Below are 3,365 nucleotides of genomic sequence, written 5' to 3' on the forward strand. Positions count from 1 at the left end.
GTATTTTATTATTATTAATTTAATTATTAATTTATATTTATATTTGATTCTCCTGAGAACTGTAGGTTTTTTGCAAACTGAGGTCAATGGGTTCATCCATTCAACTTTTAAAGTTTTGAACCAAACAATTTGCACATAAGAGTAAAGCCAGTTTCAGGGCAGATAATTGCACTTCTGACTCTCAGAAGTTCTTTGTTTTAACCATTCCTTCCTATTTATCAGATCTTTAACAATGTCTGAACACAGGCAATGATAGCATGGAATAGGATTATTGTCAAACATAATGAAAACCACATGGTTTTCCTAACTGCAGAACAGGTAGAATTTCACTGAGATCTCAGCCATGTTGCTATTTATCTGTGCTGCTCTTTATTTTTACCTAGCTGTCCGCTTCCTATTTGTCTTATTTATCTTAAGAATTTTTCTTTTTGAAACTATAAGTGAAATTTTTGATTGGTCTCTGACCAAGAAATGTTCACAATGCCTTTAAAAACATTCTCCAACAATATTCTTTTGTTTCTCTGGACTGCAAAAGCCGTTGAGTACTAACCTGCTGTCTATCTCACATCTGAATTCAGTTCGAACTCCCAGACAGATTTGCCCAGCCTCTTTCATTGCTAAGGCACTTTACAGCCCTCTAGAGATGCCGAGAGAGAAATTTGGTGGTAATTAGTTGCAGAGGTGGATCAAGCAATCAGTCAGTAGTTGCTCACATTGAAATGCACATCTTTCTTTCTTGCCAGATCGTTGGCTGTGACCACCAGCTGGGAAGTGCTGTCAAGGAAGACAACTGTGGGGTCTGCAATGGTGATGGGACCACCTGCCGGCTGGTTCGGGGCCAGTATAAGTCCCAGCTCTCAGCAAATAAACGTAAGCTGCCCCTTCTGTCAAGTGCCATCTTCCCCTCTTAGTGAAATACACATTTCTTGCAAGCTACATCTCACTCCACTCTTTCTCAGGCAATTGCATGGTCATGTACTGGTTGTCCCCGCAGTTTCTTCCCTATTGGCTTAAATTAGGCTTGCTCAAACTGCAGCTCTAGCTGTGGAGGTGGACAGAAGATTGTGGGAAGGTGTCACCAACAAATTCCCCATTTCTGCTACCTAGTTGCTTGCAAGGAGCTGTGGAATGAGAAAAGCTGCCTCTACTCGCACTGGTCTGGCTGTACAGCTGGCTAGGCACAGAACACAGTCAACACTGATCAACACAGAGTGGTTTTATGCTGCTGTACAGCAGAGGGGCACCTTGGGAGGATGGTGCTGCCACCATGGCAGAGTGTTCCCTCCCAGACCTATGCCCTCAGCATGTGTGCTGCAAGCTGAGCATAGTGGCTCAGTCCTGGGGTGGACTGAGGTGCCTGAGTCGTTAGGAGGTGCCTACACGTGTGGGTACAGACAGATATGGACTTACCTGCGCACTGTTTGAGCGAGCTTCAACTGAGTGGTAAAGAGCATTAGTGTGCCCCAGTGACAGGGTTAGTTTATCCTGGACTCCAGGCAGGCTTTTCATCTTGGTTACAGTACCACAAATGGAGCTATAGTTTTGGGAGGAGAGATGGGGAATGTTTGGGCAGTTCGAAGGAAGGGTTAAAAGAGGAAGGAAGGGTGGCAGGAAGGAAGGAGAGAGGGAGGGAGGCAGAGAGGAAGAGAAGGAGGGAGGCAGGGATGATCCTCACAAGAGTTCCATTGCCGAGGCAGAACTGTACCTTAGAGGGAAAAGGAAATATTTCACAAAGATTTAGGAATGGAATTTCACCTCATTGTTACTGTTTCTGCAGTGTGAATTGATTCAGAAATCTCCGAGCTGCTTGAGACATGATAGTATTTGTGAATTTTCTTGGCAAATACGTTTTCCTGTAGGAATAATTCATTGCTTTTCAGTTGCTTTGTGGTAAAAAGGTGCTCGTCTCTCCTCTACTGAGGATAAAGACACTAAATACTATGCACAGTACTAAAATTTTAATAAAATAGTCTCTCCATTGAATGGTTTGATATTAAATATAAAGAATGTTATATAGTTAGAAGAGCAGATGGCAAAAAGTGTATTATTAGAGTGAGACAAATGTGAAAAAACGTTAGAAAATTGATAGTTTAAACATATTTGCCTGCAAATAATTGTTATTCAGAACTCAAGTAGATAATCAGATTTTGTATGCACTCTGTATAAACCCCATGGCAGCATTCTCTCCCTTGCTGTAGACACACGTGTTGTTAGGCAACAAAGTATGAATTTTAAATATATCAAAAGTAAGTGTTCCTTTAAGCTGGCTTTTTACAGTTTTAAAGGCACACTTATGGATCTCCTTCACATGTATAAATTAATATGAAGGCTTTTTGTTTTGCTTCCAAACAGTTTATAGAATCATAGAATAGTTTACATACATGCTGTGAAAATTTGAGATTTTAAATTTCAATAAGCTTTTAAAAATCTATTCTGTGTTTATTTTCTGCATCTATCTTCCTCAGGGTTGTTTAAATTTCTGTCACTTTGGCACTTTTTCTGTGTCAGCATCTCGCTAATTTGTCACTCTAAATGTAGCTACATTAGCATATCTGGGATCAGAGCCTGATCTACTTGCTGGAATGACTGTATTATGTTTGGCTAGTCAATAGCTTAATTCCAAGATATCTCTACAAAATAATCCTCATTTCCCAAGAATTATGTGTATTTTCGTCCATGGTGTAAACAAAGCATTAAAAGTCTGTGTGAACCAGACTGCCACGAAACAAGAAAAATCAGAAGGGGCATGTGCAGCAGTGACCAAATATTAGTGGAGGTGTTCTGTGGCCTCACTTGGCATTTTTGTTTGCCTAAGAGAGCACAGCATTGAAGTTTGAGGGCTGTGTGAAGGAAACTGGACAGTGACCTTTATTCCAGTGCTTTCCCAGTAGTTTCTAAATTGTTTGTATCTCAAAACCACACCAGATACAGGCTTGAGCTCATCAAACTCAGTTCATTTTTTCTAGGTGCCATTATCCAGTTCACTTCTCCATGCTGTTTCTGTCATGCAAAAGCATAGGAGAAGGAAATATTACTAGAAAGAAATTCATAGAGCTTTTAAACACTTAGCACTTGCTACGGGAATAGCTTCCTCAGTATTTATAAGGGTATATATATCTCCCAGTTGCCTCAGAAAGAAAAGCATAGGAGGGCAGGAGGCAATGTGATGTTGAATTTTCTCCTGCATTTTTGTGAAAAAGGAAGCACCTGTGTTTATGCTTTTGTTTCTATGAAAAAAATAAAAAAATAAAAAAATTAATTCCAGAAATATCCTTTTCTCTTAGTCCTAAGCTTGGGTGTTTCAATCTTTCAAAGTCTGCAAAAAGTGAATATTTCATTTTTTTCATATCTCCATTTGGAAAGAG

General features: G+C 39.8%; 1 protein-coding gene across 1 annotated transcript in view; it reads left to right on the top strand.

The window, feature by feature from the left end:
• Window positions 1-743: 743 nt before the first annotated feature.
• Window positions 744-3,365, top strand: part of LOC104401711 (ADAMTS-like protein 1) — a gene marked incomplete at its 5' end in the record, with an annotated part of 37,037 nt that continues 34,415 nt past the window's right edge. Inside the window, one exon of the mRNA XM_010009384.1 lies at window positions 744-870. Coding sequence (XP_010007686.1) covers window positions 744-870 — 127 coding nt within the window. The remainder of the gene's footprint in view (window positions 871-3,365) is intronic.

The sequence above is a fragment of the Nestor notabilis genome, unplaced genomic scaffold (genome assembly GCF_000696875.1).
Source record: "Nestor notabilis isolate BGI_N333 unplaced genomic scaffold, ASM69687v1 scaffold3612, whole genome shotgun sequence".
Lineage (NCBI taxonomy): Eukaryota > Metazoa > Chordata > Aves > Psittaciformes > Psittacidae > Nestor > Nestor notabilis.